The 19,705-nt window shown below is 37.6% G+C and overlaps 1 protein-coding gene across 1 annotated transcript in view; it reads right to left on the bottom strand.

Annotated features, from left to right (window-relative positions):
* LOC136857981 (3'-5' RNA helicase YTHDC2) overlaps positions 1–19,705 on the bottom strand; it is a 587,467-nt gene that overhangs the window by 271,175 nt on the left and 296,587 nt on the right. The window contains exons 19-20 of the mRNA XM_067137136.2: positions 18,528–18,799; positions 18,170–18,420 (exon numbers count right to left, since the gene is read on the bottom strand). Coding sequence (XP_066993237.2) covers positions 18,170–18,420; positions 18,528–18,799 — 523 coding nt within the window. The remainder of the gene's footprint in view (positions 1–18,169; positions 18,421–18,527; positions 18,800–19,705) is intronic.

Here is a 19,705-nt window from a genome sequence, read left to right as displayed (position 1 = left end):
TTAGTAGTGTGTATATTTGCCTTTGTAAACGACAAACGAGTAGGTCTCGTGAAGTAATGATTAATGTTGGTCGTAGTTGTTTGTACGTTGCCTTTGTGGACGGCAATCAGGAGGGGGTCTCTGTAAGTGATGATTATCGTGGTATTCTTTATATTTTGTTTATTATTTTGGGAGTAAAAGTTCTGGTATCAAACTTGCAGTAAATCCTTTTATCAATGGAGTGAGGTTGAACCTGGCATGCTACTTACATCTAATTTCAGGGGTAAACAGGTAAGGCTATAAAGTAAGTCTGGAGCTTTGTCAGCCTGATGACCGTCGCCTTGGGAGAGGGAGTTACTCATTGCTCTACATAGTTATATATTCCTGTAATTGTTTTAGAGGTGGCGCCCATTGCCTTGGTATTTATACTCATTTTAGTCACCGATTATTTTGTTATATATATACATATATTGTTTATTTTTTATTGGTGGTCGTCAAATTATTACAAAGTCTGGGCTGTAAGGAGGATGATCAAGTGTAGTCCAGTGCATTTCCTGTAGCTTGGAGCCAAAGCTGCAGTATGGGGCCGTGCATTGTCGTGAAGGAGGATGACCTGTCGAATCGGTTGGTCTCGTCTTTTGCGGGGATATGCAACCGTCGCCTTGTTCAACAGCTCACAGTAGTAAACAACACTGATTGTGCATAGCTCATGCAAAAAATCAAACAGCAAAACACCTCACCAATCAAATAAAAAAAAGGGTCACAGGAACCTTGCCAGCTGAGAGTAGAGTCTAGGCTTTCACTGGTGCTGCCTCCCTTTTCCTTCGCTATTCCTTACTGGCTTCTTTGGATTCGGCAGTGTAATGGTGGACCCATGTTTTGTCACAGGTGACGATCTGACTCAAAAATGGATTACCTTCTTCCGCAAACCTTGCTGTAAACTTCTGACAGACCTCCAAACGTCTCAACTTCCGATTTTCGGTCATAAGGCAAGGGGCCCATCTGGAACACACTTTACGGAACTGTAGGTTGTTTGTGATGATTGCTTGACAGCTCCCATAACTGATTCCAACTTGTTCTGCAATTTCTGATACTGTTGCCCATCGATTAACGTCGGATTCCAACTTGTTCTGCAATTTCTGATACTGTTGCCCATCGATTAACGTCAATAATGTCTTTAGCCGCATGAACATTTTCATCTGTAATGCTGGTCCAAGGACGGTGATGGTGTTGCTGATTTTCCACATCATCGTCCTTCCTTGGAACTTTTTATGCCAGGCAAACAAACACATCACCAAACTGTGGAGTCAATCTCTGGCAAATTTCTGCCGCTGTAACTCATTCACGAGCAAGAAATTTCATAATTATGCATTGCGCAGTGGAGGGGTGCACCTGTTGCTCCAACATCGTGAGCGTTAGTGATGAAACGGCAGGAAATATCTAACAGCACGCTCTCCCAACTTGTTACGGCCCCGCCCAAGCATAGCAGAAGCGCGGGGCGAGTACTACTAACTGCTGATGGTAAGGAACAAAAATCCTGTTTATATTTGATCGACCTTCATATGTCATTGGCCAAAACAATGCTGGTTCATCACCTTCAGGAGCAATTTCTCACCCCCACGGAGAAGAGAGTGCCCTATCGACTTTGTCAGTCTTCCAACCTCCAAGGTGACTCTTGACTACACAGGGGTGGGCTGCTTATACCAGGTCGACCTATAGAGATCTTTAGCCCCTACTTGCACCATATGATATGAACCTGCATGTAATTGGAATTGCAGAGGTGTAGAGTGTTGAATGTGAGGAAAGGAGCGTTAAGGACGACACAAACACCCAGTCCCCAGGCCAGCGATATTAATCATTTACAATTAAAAAACTCCCTGATCCAGCCGGGAATCGAACCTGGGGAGGTGACAGGCGGATGCGTTGCCCCTTACACCGCAGGGCCTGACAACACCTAGTGTTACTGTTCACCTAAAATTTAAGAAATCATCTCTAATTCTGATCACAATTTCATCATCCATATTGTACACACAAAATAACGTGAAAGGAATAGTAGACAGCATTTTTTATAGCAGCTTCATATACCAGCAATGAAGATGCATTTATCAGCGAGTTCATTGTAATTCAAAGGTATTTATCCACCACATTCATTCTGATTTATATTACAGACACCAGAGACCATACAGCTAGCATTACTCTACATTGCTTGGTAAAAATTTGAGTATTCCTCAAATGCAGCATCTTTTAATGGATCAAATTACTAAAACACTGCCCTTATAACCTATAAGAATATGTACTTATGTATGTAACACTCAATAGTCATGGAACAAATTGCTAGCAATATCCACCATACCTCCAATGTATACTTCTAATAAAGTACTCTCATTTTATGAGGAAGCTTTGTATCGTTCTGCAACGGACCAACTCTCTGCTCTCTCAACCGACGTATAGGAAGCCAGGTGACAGGTAACAAAACATCCCAGCAGGTAATTGCTTCTACGAATTGTACTGGAACATGTGTGCAACTGTTGCTTGTGTATTGTGTATACTGCTTTTGTATAAAGCAATCGATAGGAAAATGAAATGTTCAGTTGAACAGCAAATTTATTTGGTGGAAAGTTACGTACAGAATCTTGCATTTCGAAGTTCATGAAAGAGGACGTACAACAAGTTCAGTTTGTGATGTACAGAGAACATAGAAAAGACATGTTTTAACTGAAGATAAAATTCATGATATTTAGGCATAGTCTGAAGCAAGTCCCAGAAAATCACTTAATTGTCTAGTGCAGAAAATGAATATACCCGTTGGGTCAGCCCACAAAGCAACTAGACTGCTGAAATTTTGACCATATAAAATGAGACTTGTGCAGGAACTTCATCAGACAGATTTGCAACAAGAATAAGGCTCTGTAAGTGGTTTTGTGGCTGACCGTATGGTCTAGGAGTAGCATGCCCACCACTTACCCTGAGGCCCACTAGGTTCGATCTTGGACAGGGCTGGTTTGAGGTCCACTCAGCCTATGTGATTACAATTGAGGAGCTATCTAATGGTGAGAAAGCCAAGAATAACAGCTGAGAGGATATGTCATACCAATCATACAACACCTCGTACTCTGCAGGCCTGCAAGCTGAAAAGTGGTCACTTGGTAGACCACGGCCCTTCAGGGCTGTTGCACCATGTGATTTTGAGTTTTAAGTGGTTTAGTGAAAGAGTTTACAATGGAAATCTGGATCCACAATGTTTATGTGTGTCGAGGCAGGTTTCCATCTTTGTGGACATATTCAAAATGTGCAATTGTGGAGTACTGAGAACCTGTATACTGTACAGAAAGTGCCACTGAATCCCATTAAAATAGGCGTATGATGTGTGATAAGTGCACGGCAAATAATTGGGCCTACATTTTTCAACAATCACAAACAATGTAAGAAAGTACAATTTTGTGTCCATCTTTTAATGAACTGACAAAGGAAAAAAAAAGAATTGTGGATATTTTTAACAGGATGGTGCCGCAGCCCATACTGCTCTTAATTCTGTGGACATTTTACATCCAGGTTTTGATGATGACTGGATAATTAGTACAGCTATACAGCTTCCTAGATCAGTCAACCTAACTTACTATGATTATATCTTTGGGGAATCCTAAAGGGCAAAGTTTACTGAAGTTATCCCCATACTATAAAAGAACTGAAGGCTGATATATCACATGCAACACAGTCTTATCGTTGAAGCAAAATTACAAAAAATTGCAAATGCTTTGTTTAGACAATGTAAGTCTTACTGTGTTAGGACAACCTTTTTTAACAGTATCTGAAATAAATGGTAAGCAATAAACCTGTATGCATGGTACAGAATTGTAGGCTTATTTTATATTTCTTATTCTGTAGTTGCTGAATGTCTTGATTTGTCAGTAGTAATGGAACATGCTCCCTGCCGGAAAGTGAGCCGTGTTTCATTGCAATCTAGTTTCCTTGTTTTGTTGGCTGTCACATGGCTTCCCACTCTGCAGTTGAGAGAGCCGAAAGTTAGCCAGCGGCAGAATGATTTGAAGTTTCTTCATAAAATGAGAGCAATGAATAAAGAATGTAACACTAATGACCTTATTGTTGGTGGTAAAGCATTATTTGAAGGTTTAGTAATGTAGGTCTTCAAATCCCTAGCTGGGAAAAAGAAATCACTTTCTTTACATATTCACACTCCACAACTGAAGAAGAAAGAGAAGAATTACCATATTTTGAAATGCCAATCATAACCTATCATTACCATCATCATAGTAACAAGTAAATCTGTCACACTGTAATTTACAGATCTGAATTATTAAAAGAATGATCTGGAATTTGTTATTAATCTCCAACGAATAGTATACATTCGAAAGTATTTTGTATCCCTGTAAGTTTTTTTTTTTCAGTGAGATGTATCTTAGTTCCTGGTAATTATATTTCCACTGTTGAAAGCAAATAAATCCTTATACTTAATAATAATAATAATAATAATAATAATAATAATAATAATAATAATAATAATAATAATAATAATAATTCATGAGGTATATTTTGGACTTATGCCATGTAATTAATTGTAAACACACTCTACACGTTTCGAAAGGAACCTTGTCTTTCTTCATCAGGAGACAACGGAGAAATGAAACGACGTATTAAAGGTTGCTAGGACAAAGCAACAAGGAACTGGAAATGGTGCCCTAAGATGTAAAAGGGATGCCATTTTAGCCCCATGCTAGAGACAACGAATGGCAACAGTTAATGGTTCTGATAATAAGTAGTCATGATTCACTGAGGTTGTAACCTGTATTGCGGTTGAAATTATCTGGGTGTTTACATATTTCAGGGAGGCGGTTTCCTTATTTTTAATGGAGATTCCAAATACTAATTTTCAAGTTTTTAAACTGTTAAGTTCCTGAGATTTTAAAAATTAACCCCCCTTTTCACTCCCTTAGCAACAGAATATCCAAAAATATTCCCTTAGTGAGCACCTATATTGTTATAATATAAATGTATCCTCAAAATTTCATTTCTTTATGTCCAGTAGTTCTGGCTTGGCGATGATGAATCAGTCAGTCAGTCAGGACATGTTATTTTATATAATATTGAATATAATTTATATACATGATGAACTTTGATTCAATTTCAAATAAATAATCGTATAAGGCGTAGGGATGTGGCGACCCCACTGCCCAGTGGGAAACCACTGCAATCAGCCACTCGAGTATTGGCGGGAAAACCGTAACATTTGAGGGGTATGAACAACTAGGATGAATCACCTTCCCAGATCACATCTGGGATTGTAACTCCTGACCACGGTCATAACATTGATCAATGATCAGACTTATCATGGAGAGTCTTCTAATGAAAGAATCCACCAGCTTGAACATCCAACATTCTAGACCCGAGCAAAGACACCATTCGGATACGGTGGGGTGTCACACAGAAGATCATGGTGAGTTGGAGCGCCTGAAAGCCCAACAGACGAACCACAGATACAGACACAGACTTAAATTCAGTAAACCAGGAAAATTCTCTTTCTTTGCAACATTAAACAACAATTCAATAATGACAATTGGGATGTTGAAACACTTAACTGATGTCATGGATCAACACAGGATTCTAATTACAGCACTACAAGAACTTCGGAACACAGATCAGGACCCATTGGAATCTGGGGAATATCGTCTTTACAAAGGACCTCCAGGAAAGAGAGTAATGAAAAATGTTCTCCAATTTGGAATGGGATTCCTGGTTCATACTCGCATATTAGATTCAGTGGGGGATTTCTAATCGAACTCATCAAGAACTGCAACCTTAACGATTAGAGTAAAGAACAAAATATATACACTGGTTAATGTTCATGCACCAACAAATGAAAAAAACAGGACAAATAAAGAGGAAACTGAAATGTTTTGGGAAGAGCTTGACCAACTGATTTCAAATATCCCTGACAACCATGTTAAAATTATGCTTGGAGATTTCAACGCGAAAATTGGACAAGAGAGAAAATATCGCACAGTGGTAGGTAAATGGCCAGCACACAAATTGACAAATAGAAATGGTCAAAGATTAATTGAGCTTTGCACAGACCATGGGCTTATTCTTGAAACCACAAGATTTAAGAGAAAACCACAAATTAATGACCTGGAAATGCCCTAATGTTAAACTGGGTGAGTTTCAGATAGACCACGTAGCAATAGATAAAAAATATCATAGAGAAATTTATAATGTCAAAGTCCTTCGTGGGGTGGACATCGATTCTGATCATTATATTTCAAAGATTAAAATCAAGTTAACCCCAAGAAAACATCACAAATCATCTAAATTCACTAGAAGGAAGAAATATGACCCCAGCTACTTAATAGATAATGCTGTGTATACAGAGAGATCCAAAACACCTCTAAGTGACAAACTGGAAACGATTATTGATAAATTTAAAAATATTGCCGAAGAAATTGCTCCTATGAAAAGGAGAAAGAAACACGCCTGGTGGAATGAGGAATGTGATATGGCAATACAGAAAAGACACAAAGCATGGCTAAATGACCAACAAAAGAAAACGGCACAATCTCAAGATGAACTAACTATTGCTAGAAGGCAAACGGCCAAAGAACTTAGAAGAATCAAATGAGACCATCAAAAATAAAACCTAGCTAACATAGATGAATCATTCAAACAACATAAGACACAAGACTATTACAGGACATTTAAACAATATCAATCAAGGTATACTCCACCTACACTCATGATGAGAAATAAACAAGGACAACTAGCACACAATAATCAGGAGAATGCCAAAATTCTAGCTGATCACTTCAAAGAATTACTAAATGCTGAAGACCCAAAAGAATACCTAGAATTTTCACCTGATCCAAAAAAATAACATGCTTAGACAAGGTTATTCCACCAGATTTCCATGAGGTATTTCAAGCGATTAATTGGCTCAAGAATTATAAAGCTGCAGGAGAAAATCAAGTGGTTGCAGAGCTGTGGAAGAATGCAAATAACCAAACAATTCAAAACCTACACAAACACATCATAGACATATGGAACTCTGAAAAGCTGCCTGCAGAATGGAATACAGCTATAATCCATCCAATACACAAAAAGGGGGATAGACTGGATCCAAATAATTACCAAGGGATCTCTCTACTTGATATCACATATATAAGATCCTGTCTAGAATTATCCTCACGAGAATTCAAGAACAGCTCGACCAAGAACTTGGGGAGTATCAGGGGGGATTTTCGACCTAGAAGAAGTTGTCCTGACCAAATCATTAGTCTTAAGTGGATTATGAACCATCAAAGAATGAGAAACAAAAAGCTAGTTATCACTTTTGTTGACTTCAAGAAAGCATTGGACAGTATTCATCATGAGTCATTACTTAAAATCCTTAAAGAATTTGGGTTACACCAGAAACTCAATCTCGTTGGTGTTACCCTCAAGAACACTAGAGCAAAAGTTAAATTCCGAGGAGAGTTGTCTGAATCATTTGAAATCTGGACTGGACTTCGACAGGGGGCTGATCTCTCACCAATACTGTTTAACTGTGCATTGGAGAAAGTCATGCGAGAATGGTCTAAAAAATGTTAATTTTTAACGTAAACATCAAGATTGGCAAAAATATCAAACTCAATTGTCTAGCATTTGCAGATGACCTTGCGCTACTTGCAAGTAGTGTGGAAGAGGCTAAACTCCAAATTGAAGAATTAGAACAAATAGCAGCAAAAATTGGATTACAAATCTCCTTTGAAAAGACGGAAATGATGCCATCCTTCAAAGTGGAAACATCACCTATCACACTGACTAATAACAAACAAATTAAGGTTGTTAATAAATTTAAATATCTTGGAGAGATTATAACTTGGAACTTAAAAGAGAAAATATCAGTTGAAAATAGAATTACCAAATTAAAACAACACATTACTTGGCCAACCTACAAGAAGAAATCTCTCTCGATAAATGCAAAATTTAAACACTACAACTCTGTTATTAAGCCTGAAGCAACCTATGCTAGTGAAACCTTATTTAATTTGAATACGAAATCAACTACAGATAAATTACAGAAAATAGATAGACGAATCATTAGAACAATTCTAAACAAAAAACGCCAAGTAGATGGACAATGGCAATTACTACCTAATGAAGTTGTATACCAGGAGACTGAGTCTATAATAGATACAAAGCGGAAAAGAAGAGTTGCTTTTTTCTGTCACATATTACGACTACCAGAGACTAGGATACTCAAACATTTATTCAACTACTTTTGGAAAAGTAAAACCAAAAATCACTGGTTGAAGGAAGTCCAAGAAGATTTAAATGAATAGGCTTGACAATTCATCAAAGGATCCTGAGAAATAACGACGTGAGACTTAAACTGAAGACCTATACACGCAAACAGTACAACATAACTGATGAAGAACGGGCAACCAGGTCAGAGAGAATGAAACATTACTGGGAACAAAAGAAGAAACATCAACCAAATTTGTAACCAATATTCATAAGATTTGACTGTATATAGATTGATTTCAGTGCTCCAATGTGGGCGTAAAATAAATAAGAGTAAAGAACTAGAAGCAGAGATAAGTCTTTTTGCTGAAGTTATACTGTATAAAGTAACAAATAAGTTACTAGATTGTGAGCAACTGCAAAAAGACCTTGACAATGTTGTGAGATGGACAGCAGGCAATGGTATGATGATAATTGGGTATAAAAGTCAGGTTGTGAGTTTCAGCAAGAGGGAAAGTCCTCTGTGTTTTAATTACTGCGGGGATGGGGTGAAAGTTTCTTATGGGGATCACTGTACGTACCTATGCGTTAATATAAGGAAAGATCTTTATTGGGGTAATTACATAAACGGGATCGTAAATAATGGGTACAGATCTCTACACGTGGGTATGAGGGTATTTAGGGATAGTAATGATGTCTATGAAGACCACTGAGGATTACCTGATCTACAACTGTGAAATGAAGAGGAATGTTACAAATGTAGGGGTAATACCATCAGAGGCCCTAGACAGTGAACACAGACTACTTACTGGTAATGAAACTGAAGACAATAAAGGAAAGAAAGAGGACAGAGAATTGAGAAACATGTATCAAAATATGGAAAATGAAGAAAACCAACAAAGAATACCGGGAAATAGTAAGACTGAACTTGCCAACAGATGATACAAAAGCAGGAGAGAAGGAATGGGAAAGGTTCATAAAGATATTTATAAAAGCTGTATAGGAGGATTGTGGGAGAACTAGTACCAAGGAAAGATGCAAGGAGACCCTAGGGTGGAACAACAGAATCAAAGTGGCAGTTGGGGTGTGGTTTCAAGAGAAGACAATGGAGACAAGACAAAAATATAAGAGAATAAAGGAGGAAACTTAAAATTTTGTAATAGAGGAGAAGAAGAAAATATGGATGGAAAGGTGACAAACATGATGGAAGAAGATAGCAAAGGAAGTAATGAAATACTGTATGAAATGGTCAAGAGTAAGAGGTTATAATGACATAAAAAATGGAAATAAAGTGCAGGAAAAAGGGAAACTCAAAGGAGTGTGGAAGGAGTAATTTGAATAATTACCAAACCCAGAAGGATGCATTGAGGAGGAAAGCATGGACGAAGGAAGAAACATGGAAAAAGAAGAAGACTTAACATGGAGAGAAGTGGAGGTAGCACTGGACAAGATGAAAGGAGGGAAAGCCCCAGGTTTAGATGAAGTGAGTATTGAGATGGTAAAGGCAGCAGGAGAGGTAGGGAAACAGTGACTTTATCGTGTGATGAAAGTAGTATGGAAAGAGAGGAAGACTGCTGAAGGCTGCAAGAAGGGGCTAATCATACCCATCTTCGAGGAGGGGAATAGGAAAAATTTCAAAAACTGTAGCAGAGTCACATCGATATGTCACTGTGCAAAGGTGTTGGAGAAGATTCTGGAGAATAGAATCAGAAAGAGGATGGAAGAAAAGTTAGATCAGGAAGGTCCACAATAGACCTTGTATTCGCAGTAAGACAAGTGCAAAAGCATCATTATAAGTTGGGTTAAGATGATCTGATGGCCTTCTTGGACTTTGAGAAAGCATATGATCATGTGAGCAGAAATAAGGTATGGGAAGCCATACAGAAAAAAGGTGCTCAGAAGCAGACAATAGAAAGAGTGAGGGAGATGTACTATGAGAGGGTCAGCTGTGTGAAAGTAGGAGGAAAGCAAACAGACTGGTCTGAGCAAAAATGTAGATTAAGAGAAGGAAGTACTCTGTCACCTTTGCCTTACATTGAGTAATGGATGAGTTAAGTACAAAAGTGGAGAGGAAAATTAGGGAAAGAAAAATAAAAGTAATGATATTTGCAGATGACTTGTTAATCTGGGGAGAAAAGGAAGAGTATATCCAAGAAAAGTTAAGATGCATGGGAAAATGAGGTAGAACAATATGGAATGAAATTGAATGCCAAAAGAAAGAAGATAGTGATCACAACTAGAAAGGAGAGACCTATCAGAGGGAACAGCTTAGGAAGGTTTCAAGTACCTGGGAAGTATCATAGAGGGAAGTGGAAAAAATAATAAGGAAATAATAGAGCATGGAAGACAAGCAGGAGTGTTCCTGAAAAGCATCAGAAGCCTGGCTTGGAGTAAGGACCTCCCTCAGAGAAGCAAAACAGTGATATACAGGAAGTTTTATGTACCTATTCTGGCGTATTCATCATAAACTTGTCTTAATGAGGCAGAGCCATTCCCCATTTACAATACAAATCACTTTTATCAATTTTTAGCAGTGTTAAATCTACTCTTCATATTCTATAATTATGTTCTAAACTTACAGTACTGCCGTTATGCAACAATAACAAATATCTATGCACTGATAGGAAATAATAACTTTTCCCAGGAGTTAACTGTTGTAAGTAATCTAAGTCTATGAGTCGTGCAAGAGTAAATTGAAACGGGGGTGGTACAGCATTATTATTATTATTATTATTATTATTATTATTATTAGGACTCAATTCAGATCGAACAATCATATCAAGATTTTAACTGATACTAACTTGCAGTTACATGTAACTAATACCAGTGTATTTTTATGTCTAAAGGTTTTACAAATGAGGGATGTATGTCATAATGGTGCTTGTGACCAGTTCTATAAATTTTAACTTACGTTGCATGTATAGCAAAATCAACAACATTTAATATTTTTTAATCAGCACATCGAAAGAACCAGTGATCACTATCACCCAGTGTCTCGTAATGTGTATTATTGTATCCTTGTACCAATTTAGTCTTTGAACTATGTCTGAAGATGTCCCTATGAGGATGAAATATGTTCCAATAAGATAATGTTATTCTAAGAAGGAATAAAAGAGATTTGTATTGTAAAGGTGGAATTTTTCCAAAAAGTACCATGAAATGGATAAGATGAGAAATGAGGTCAGAGATATAGTATACGAAGAACCACTACAGAACAGGATAGAGGCATCTAGATTTAAATGATATGGACACATGAAGAGAATGACAGAGGAAATGATACCCAGGAGGATGCATGAAATGGAGATGACAGGAAAACTACCAAGAGAAGACCAAGAGACAACTGGATAAAAGGCAAGTGGATAAAGGAGTGGAAAAGTATGTGCAGAGAACAGGAGAGGGCAAAAGTGAAGAGGGAAAACTGGTGGGAAGACAAGAAGAGCTGGAGAGGCTTATGCTCCAAGCAGACCTGACCAACATCTGGAAACTGCATGTGATGATGATGAGTAAGGACATAAAGGAGAGGGCATATAAGTCTCTGGTAAGACCCCATCTAGAATATGGTTCCAGTATATGGGATAATCATCAGGAATAATTGTTTTGAAAATTGGAAAAAATCCAAAGAAAAGCAGCTTGATTTGTTCCAGGAGATTTCAGACAAAAGAATAGCGTTACAGAAATGATGCTAATTATGGGCTGGGAGGACAGAAGAAAGGAGATGAGCTAATCGACTAAGTGGTGTGTACAACAATTGATGAATTTCATCGTTTCCATATCCGTTTTGACACTATCCAATTCTCAAATGAAGGGTCAACCTGTTCAACATTTAATGTATTGCATCACACATCAGTAGGAATACATGTTTCGACTTTTACAGAGTTCCTTTAAATATAGGCTTAAGATTACAAGGACAATATTTAGTACTAATTACATATTTGGTCTTTTAAGATAATGTCTATAGGTTAAATTTTATCTTGACCATCAACTTACAGTCTATGTGTGCACACACTAAAATTCAATTCTGTAAGGGTAAATTCAATATTTAAAGGTAACCTTACAATTATGTGGATGGCAAAGTGTTCAAATTGTATCTTGAGCAATTTACGAGGGCCATCCGGAAAGTAGTACCCGTTAGCGCCGCATGAAGCGCTGACGACTCGGGTTGCCGCTGGGCAAGGTCAGACTATGTCAGTGGCTTGTCTGCCTGCTCTGTGCGAGGTTGCGTGACGCTAGCATTGCCTGTGTTGTGTCCGTGATCATTTAAAATGTTTAAACAAATTGAGAACCCCGCCAGTTGTGAAGTGAGGGCCATGATTAAATTTCTTAATGCACGAAACGTTTGACCTTGTGATATTCATCGCCAATTAACGGAGGTGTATGGAGACAATGTGATGGCCGAGTCGTCTGATCGCCGCTGGTGTCGCAACTTCAACCAGGGGAGGGGGAATACACACGACGAGGAGCATTCAGGGCGACCATCTGTCATTACAGACCAACTGCTGAGCGCAGTAGACGAATGCGTGAGGAACGATCGGCGCGTCACAATTGATGAACTCTGTGAACATTTTCCTAATGTGTCTTGAACAAATGTTCATGAAATTATCAAAGACCATCTGCATTATTAAAAAATCTGTGCAAGGTGGGTCCCTCGCATGCTTACAGAGGAGCACAAAACCAAGCGTATGGCTGCAGCACTGACACTTCTGGGATGCTATTCCAATGAAGGAGACTCTTTCCTGACTCGCATCATTACTGGGGATGAAACATGGGTTTGTTATGCATCACCTGAGAGTGAACGACAGTCAATGGAGTGGCATCATGCTCATTCACCAACCAAACTAAAAAATTCAAGACAGTTCTGTCCACCAGGAAACTCATGGCAACCATTTTCTGGGATCGCCGAGGTGTACTGCTCATTGATTTTATGGCCTGTGGAGACAATTAATGCTAATGCGTATTGTGAAACATTAAATAAATTACGGCGGGCAATACGAAATCGACGGCGAGGTCTGTTGTCTACAGGTGTCATTCTCCTTCATGACAAGACTTTCTGGTGGGAAAAAGATTTGACAGAGATGAAGAACTTAAACGAGCCGTGACTACGTATCTCAATACGCTGGCGGCGGAGGACTATGACACTGGAATACAAAAACTCGTCCCACGTTATGACAAATACCTAAAATTGCTTGGATATTATAAGTGGAGAAGTAGTGTAAAGTATGCTCTTTCCAATAAAAATGTGTATATTTGTTAATATTTACTCCTGTGTCTTTATTGTGCAAACGGGTACCACTTTCCGGATGGCCTTCACATAAGATAAAGTGTTGAACAGGTGGTGGATCCTTTCATTTGGGTATTTTAAATGGTATGTTCCAAGCTGTCAGGAGAGAAATGGCGTGGAATGATATTAGTAGATGAATAAGTTTGAGTAGTGTTTTTAAAGTAGGAAAGATCACAGTATGAAGATAAAGTTGGAAATCAAGAACACAAATTAGAACAAATACTGTATTCATTAATTTTATAGGAAGAGGAGTTAGGGACTGGAATAATTTACTAAGGGTGATGTTCAATAAATTTCCAAATTATGTGCAGTTATTTAAGAAAAGACTAGGTAAACAACAGATAGCAATATCTGCCACCTGGACGACTGCCGTAACTGCAGATTATGGTGGATTGATTGAATTAATTTTAATATCTGTAATAATACATTTCAAAACAGGTTGAAACCTCAATTTTTAGCAGTGTTAAATCTACTCTTCATATTCTATAATTATTTTCTAAACTTACGGTACTGCCGTTATGCAACAATAAATATCTATGCACTGATAGGAAATAATAACTTTTCCCATGAGTTGACTGTTCTAAGTAATCTAAGTCTATGAGTGGTGCAAGAGTGAATTGAAATGAGGGTGGTATGGCCTCCTCCTCCTCCTTCTTCTTCTTCTTCTTCTTCTTCTTCTTCTTCTTCTTCTTCGCATCATTTTCATATCAGTGTTTATGATGTCCACCCATCATTTGAGGCCCATCATCTTCTCGTTCATGAGAGCCGTACCAATCCAATGCTTGGTGGTATTGTTACAGACATGGTAAAGTACAAGAATGGTAGTGAGGGTATTATCACACAAAAAATGAATAAAAATTCATTACACATAAACAGGCCAAGTGGTTGTCAAGTATCAGTGCACAGAAGTGACTGTAGATTAGTAATGTGCTGGCAGAGAAAGGTGGTGCAGTTTACGTGGAAGCAACTTCTGTACTTAAAAAGTAATTTACTTGGATTATAAATCAATACTGACAATAAAACTAAAATCATGGATGAAGCTTTTACTAATGACTTCAAAGGTACAATAATTAGACAGACAAGAGTCTGTCATTAAAAAAATACAAATAAAAAAGGGTAATCATAATTAGAGCAGCATATCCGTACTTATCTACATAGTGAAAACAAGCAATAAAAGCAAGTACTTTTTGCTTACACGTAATAGTTTTGCTAAAGAAAAAGGGATTGTGTTGAAATTTGCCTATATCATACATATGGGGTCGGGGATGAGATGAGATGAGAATTATATCTTTTTTCTTACGCCCTGAAATGAATGATGGTAAATGAAGTTGGGTAAGGAGGTGGACGGAATAGGAACTGTCCTAGCTTTTGCCTGGAAGTAAAAATGGAAAACCATAGAAAGCCATCTAAGGACAACTGACGGTAGGATTCAAATCCACTTGTCTCTCTGGAGTAACATATGTTCTTACAAAATACTGTTGTTGATGAATTCTTGGTGATAATCACACAGAAAGAACTGTCTAGATTTACAATAGCAGAAAGCTCTCGAAGAGATGGACAGTTTCTAAACTGGCTAGTTGTGAATAAAACAACCTACACTGTTGATCCTTTTTTAAAATTAGATCCACAGAAACCCATCAAATCATTTTTGATCTGCTCCAGACTTCTGGAGGGTACCAGTCATGAAAAATGCCAGAGTTAAACTCTGATATTGATGCATACGTTCTGAACACATATAACATGCTAAAGATACTAAAAATATTGCACTTGCATAATCCAAGGACAACTGATAGGGAATCTGCTACGTGGGTGACTGCCCTAAATGCAGATCAGTGGTTAATTGATTGATTGATGAAACACAAATAACCAATTATACAAATAAGCTTGAAGTCAATATTGCACAGTTTTTAAACATTCTGTATTTTGAAGAATTGAATCGAGAGCCTTTCAACAACATAAGAAAAAATGAAGTCAGTGCCCTCTCTTTATGACAGAAATTACTGATATGTATCGCTCAAGATGTAGATGTTGATTCCCATAGGGAACCTGAAGAAAGCAAGAACACACATGGCAACACCTGAAAAAGAAACAACTTTTGATCACATCTTTTAACTAACTTGTTTCCTTTTTTCTGTTACCGTACCATATGTTTTCTTGCAGGTAGTTCATAAATTTATTACACAAAATTAGTTTTGGAGGACTGAAGAACCTAACAGTTATAAAATTACTAAGTTGAAACTGAAAGGAAATGGCTTCAGACATTACCAAATAAATAATAATCCTGGTTACTCATTGTTTAATGGAAGAAGAAAAATTGTCGACATTACCAATATAAATGGTCCCTTAAGACTATGTAGAAATTATCCACTAGTAGGAAAAACGTAGAAGTTGTCATGGAATTTGAAAAGGTAATTTCAATGATTGGCAGCTATTCCTGTTCAAGAAGATCGTCATATCCAAGAAAAGTGAAAAACTCCCTAGAAGCCAGAAAGATCTATTTGCACCCATGAAATTAAAACAATTCAAATATGACAGCAACCAGACTGAAGTGCTTCAAACATCTATCTACATAAGACAAGACTAACACACACATTCTTTCTGGGGAAACTAACATTTTTAATCAACTCTACAATGCCTTATGAGAGGGCATATAAGGTGTCCATGAACTCTGAAGAAACTGCAGAACATTGGAAAAATCATACAATATGTTCAATGAAGGACTAGATTCCCACGATGGTATAACAAAACCTCGTTACTGCGTTCCTCATTAACAGGTTCTCCTGCTTAGCACATTGTAAATTCAAAGTCCCGATTCTCATCATATTAAATCTATATAAAAATACCTCACTTATTGCGTCACAAATTTTCACTATTACCACTTAGTATGATCACGTTATTCCTAGCCCTGAAAATTTTGTCATCCCTTGTGAAACAAACATGATTTCCAACTCGGGTATGATCCGTCGCCACAGTTGCATGATTATGGAATAGGGCCTTAAATTCCTGAACTTCACACAATAAGTTGCAAGTTCAGGAAGCAACCTGTGGGCCTCAGGAATGTTCAATTTTGCTTACCAGTTAGCAGCAAGATAGCTGAATAACACAGTGAATCTATTTGTGCTTGTATTTCAGATTCCATTCAGTAGTTAGAAATTTATTTTGTGTTGAATGGTACAGTGAAATGTAGCGAATGTTGCGTGATACGGTAGCCTATATCAGGATCAGGAACACACATATCATATCACGAATTTTTGCTATTACTGCTTACTACGAGTACGAACACATTTTTTCCTAGCCCTGAAAATGTTATTTGTCATCCCTTGTGAAAGAAACATGATTTACAACTCTGGTAAGAGCCGTTGCCACAGTTGCGTGATTACAGAAAAAGGGAGCCTATTTGTGCTTGTATTCCATTCAGAAGTTAGAAATTTATTTTGTGCTGAGTGGTACAGTGAAGTTTTTTCGTGATATACTGTAGCCTATACCTGGTTTAGGAACATAATCGTGTGAAACTGACTAGCGTGGTGCACATTTGTCTTGTGATAGCCTAGGTATGGATACGGAATATGATAAATTCCTTTTTAATGAAGACAACATTACATTCATTCAGAAAGTGGACAGGACTGGGATCTGCATCTTTAAGCGCGCAGAGGTTGCGAATGTTGAACTCGCACCTTCAAATTTAGACTCGATTAAATCGACTTGGTCAAAGTTTTTCAAAATGGCGGCCAAAGTCATTATGTTCTGTCACAGTCACACGTGGCCGAATATAACCTTCAATTCATTGTCTAAGAGTATGATCAGAAAATAATGTTTTATAACCCACTGCTCCGAAATAAAAGGTTTCTACTAACATTTGTTTTAGAAAGAGTGTGATCTGCAATAATACTTGGATATTTTTATTGGCCCCCGTGCATATGTGTTCATATTTGTTGTTTGGTGTTTTTCACACTGTTCAGTGCACTTGTTATTTTATAAGTCCCAGCAGAGAAGATTTTCATATTGTTCTCTTATGTTTTTCACACCTTTTAATACTTTCCTCTCATCTTGAGAAATGGTAGATATAGTTTTCACTGTACCCGCGGGTGCACGACGTAAAATGCCTTCATGTCAGAAAAAATGTATCTAGTGTTTCCATATATCCGTTGGATATTCAGTAGTACGTTTCCTCGCTCAACGCGTTAATTTTTCTTCTCCCCTGCAGAAATGTCTTAACGAGGTTTTACTTTTGAAATGGCCAAATAAAGCAAATGAAAAAGTATCCTTGTAGAATTTTATATAACGAGTGGTGGTGTAAATTAAATTTGTAGAGGACTGAGGTGGATTTGATGTTATAAATACATTTCTTAGACAAAAATCATGTGAAAGTTTCATTATGGACGTCTTTATGCTACATGAACTAACAGATCTATAAGGCATGAAGTCGCTTTTTCGAAACTGATTTATATAACTTGAGTAGCTCCTTCACAATATAGGACATAAATATAGTGTGTTCGCTAAATTTTGTTTAATAATCACATTTTTCTTTCTTTCTCTCTGCTGGAAAGTAGTGAGAACTGACTTCATGGTCAATTATTTTCTTCTGAGGCTTCCCGCCCCTTGAAACTTACAATATTGTTAATTCTGTATTCTAAAACTAAAGGAATATAAGGAAATAATTCACAATTACTGCTTTCCTACCTTCAGCTTCTGAAACAGCATCCAAAGGCATCCTAGCTGGACCGGCAAAAAGTGCAACTGTGATCGGTGTGACAAGAGTACAGCAACGGACATGGCAAAAGCGACCAGATCGACTCATTTCTTCATAGAGAAGCCAATCTGAAGGAAGAGCCTCCACAGTCGCAGTGTGAGATGCTGCCACGGATGTTCGTGGAGACTTAGGACACTCACGCAATGTAGAGGAGGGATGAAATAAAACACGGAATTCCTTCCTGTAGCAACAAATTCATATAATCAAAACTAACACCTGAAAACACCCACATAAAATAATGAAGACATTAACAGCTTTTGCAAGATCTAATTTGCTGGCAAAACTTACTGTGTACGTAACTGCATATGTTCCCGGTCTACACGGATTAAGTTGGGATACATGCCAGCACATAGGGCAGCTTTTATAACAGCCCAATTCTCAGAGTTAGAATTGAGATCCCGAATATCACCTCCTCCTCGAGCACGCACAAAGCCAGAGGCCCGAAGTTGTCCTAGAAGTTGAGTGCGCATGCCCACTATCATTTCCATATTGGCAGATGACACGAAGTGTTTCTCACAAAATGAACGTTCCCAGCCATTGGTTCTAGCATGCTGCCATGACTGAAACAATACAATACTTGTCATAAGACTAAGAAAATTAAATGTTTCAAAAATGTAAGCTCTTGTGATTTCAATGCATGCCAACATAAGAGTTTTGGTGCAGAAATTCAGAGGACATAGGTTTGAGCGACAGAAGTGAACAAAACCAAAAAATTAGCGTAATTTTTATAATTTTAAATTAGAAAAGTGATTAGGAATTTCATGTAAAAGTGTGTGTTGGCAAAAGCATATTTATTATACCCAGTTATCATTCATTTATATTCTACAGACTACTTTACAATCAAGATGATGTGAAATCAAATGGAAATACAAAAGCCAATTCCAATTTAGTTACAACACTTTATGAATTTTTATTTCAAACTCATTACCATACCTGCCAACTATTGAAAAGGGCTATCAATAAAACTCACGCATGGCAAAAAATATAATAATTTTCGACATACACTGGCTTTGCAAGTGATAAATATCATTATTGATCCATATTAAAGATACTATATGTAGGATGTTAAATAGTTTATTAAGTCACCTATTCAGTACATAAGAATTTTTAAACAAAAGCTTTTAACAACACGCCAGAATCCAGCACGCACCGGCACCAACATGGCGTGCCATTACAGCTCCACTTCACAAACAGAAATGAAGACGTCGCGTCCTAGCCATGACGCTCCGACTCTTGTCGTAGTGTACTTTCACATTTAATCCCTCCACTGAGGATTACGCCAAATACAACTCCAATCAATTTCACTAGGCCAGCATCACAAAAACAAAAACTTCGTCCTGATGTTCTTCATTTTTTTCAATTACGACAATACCTCCATTTAAAGTCTCGTCAACCATTCTCAAGCTGGTATTTTTCTCATAGCATTTATGTTATCAAGAAGTTAACAAAACTTATTAAGAGAAAGA

The sequence above is a fragment of the Anabrus simplex genome, chromosome 1, assembly GCF_040414725.1.
Source record: "Anabrus simplex isolate iqAnaSimp1 chromosome 1, ASM4041472v1, whole genome shotgun sequence".
In the NCBI taxonomy this organism is placed as follows: Eukaryota; Metazoa; Arthropoda; class Insecta; order Orthoptera; family Tettigoniidae; genus Anabrus; species Anabrus simplex.
Note: the sequence above shows the minus strand (reverse complement) of the source record. Positions and strands in the feature narration are given on the sequence as shown.